General features: G+C 64.7%; 1 protein-coding gene across 1 annotated transcript in view; it reads left to right on the top strand.

Annotated features, from left to right (window-relative positions):
- Positions 1 to 798, top strand: part of VDAG_02393 (uncharacterized protein) — a gene marked incomplete at both ends in the record, with an annotated part of 1,411 nt that extends 613 nt beyond the window's left edge. Inside the window, one exon of the mRNA XM_009653046.1 lies at positions 88 to 798. Coding sequence (XP_009651341.1) covers positions 88 to 798 — 711 coding nt within the window. The remainder of the gene's footprint in view (positions 1 to 87) is intronic.
- Positions 799 to 881: the final 83 nt, after the last annotated feature.

Genomic DNA, 881 nt, shown 5'->3' with positions numbered 1-881 from the left:
GAGTGGGACGAGTTCGCGGTCGCCGTGCGCACCGACGCGGTAGGGGCCACGGAGCCGTTAAGCCTGCTCGTACAACGCGCGCTGCAGGAGCTAAGCGGCGTCTTAGAGAGCACGCGCGAGGTCCTCTTCCAGAATAGCCAGCGGCTCGCCATCCGGCTAGAGGCCCGGCTAGAGGGGATTCAGGACGTCCTCAATGCCCTCCTCCAGGGCAGGGTCCCTATCACTACCGGCTACTTCGGAGCCGGGCCAGCAGTCGCGCTGGCGCCGGCGCCGGCGCCCTCGACAGCTCCTACCTTGAATTTCAATACGGCCCTGGCCCCGGCCCCAGAGCCTCTGGTACCAGGTATGCCCGTCGTTACAGCCCTGGCTAGGGTCTTTACGGTGGGGGACGTCTGGATGGAGTGGGAGGAAGGGATTGCAGGCCAGCCGGCCGTACGGGTGCTGGAAGAGACGTGGGGAAGCCGATGGCGCCCGGGGAACGGGGTCAAGGTGCAGTTCTGTCGCCGGAAGGTGATCTGGGACGAGCTCTTGGCCCGTACGGCGTCCGGTAAGAGCAAGGAGGAGGCCGTTGTAGAGCTAGAGCTCTTACGCGCCGGCCGGAGCTTGAACCGGCTCGTCGACGAGCTCAAAAAGCGCCGGCAACGGGGCCAGGGTCAGGGCCAGATACGGGTACAGGTAGGGACCCCCGTGCCCGATGACCCAGGCCCAGGCCAGGGACCAGGTCCGACTCGGGGCCAGGGCCATCGGGGGCGCTGGACCCGGCTAGGGAGGAGGCGAACCGCCCCTCGTCGACGGTAAGCCGGCCGTCTAGTAGGGTCTTTATAAATATCTCTCTCTCTATTTAGAAGACGTTTTTTTGAAGATTAAAGAGCCGTAGGATC

This window comes from Verticillium dahliae, genomic scaffold, assembly GCF_000150675.1.
Source record: "Verticillium dahliae VdLs.17 supercont1.4 genomic scaffold, whole genome shotgun sequence".
Taxonomy (NCBI): domain Eukaryota; kingdom Fungi; phylum Ascomycota; class Sordariomycetes; order Glomerellales; family Plectosphaerellaceae; genus Verticillium; species Verticillium dahliae.
The sequence above is the reverse complement of the archived record's forward strand: the minus strand, read 5'-3'. Positions and strand labels throughout refer to the sequence as shown.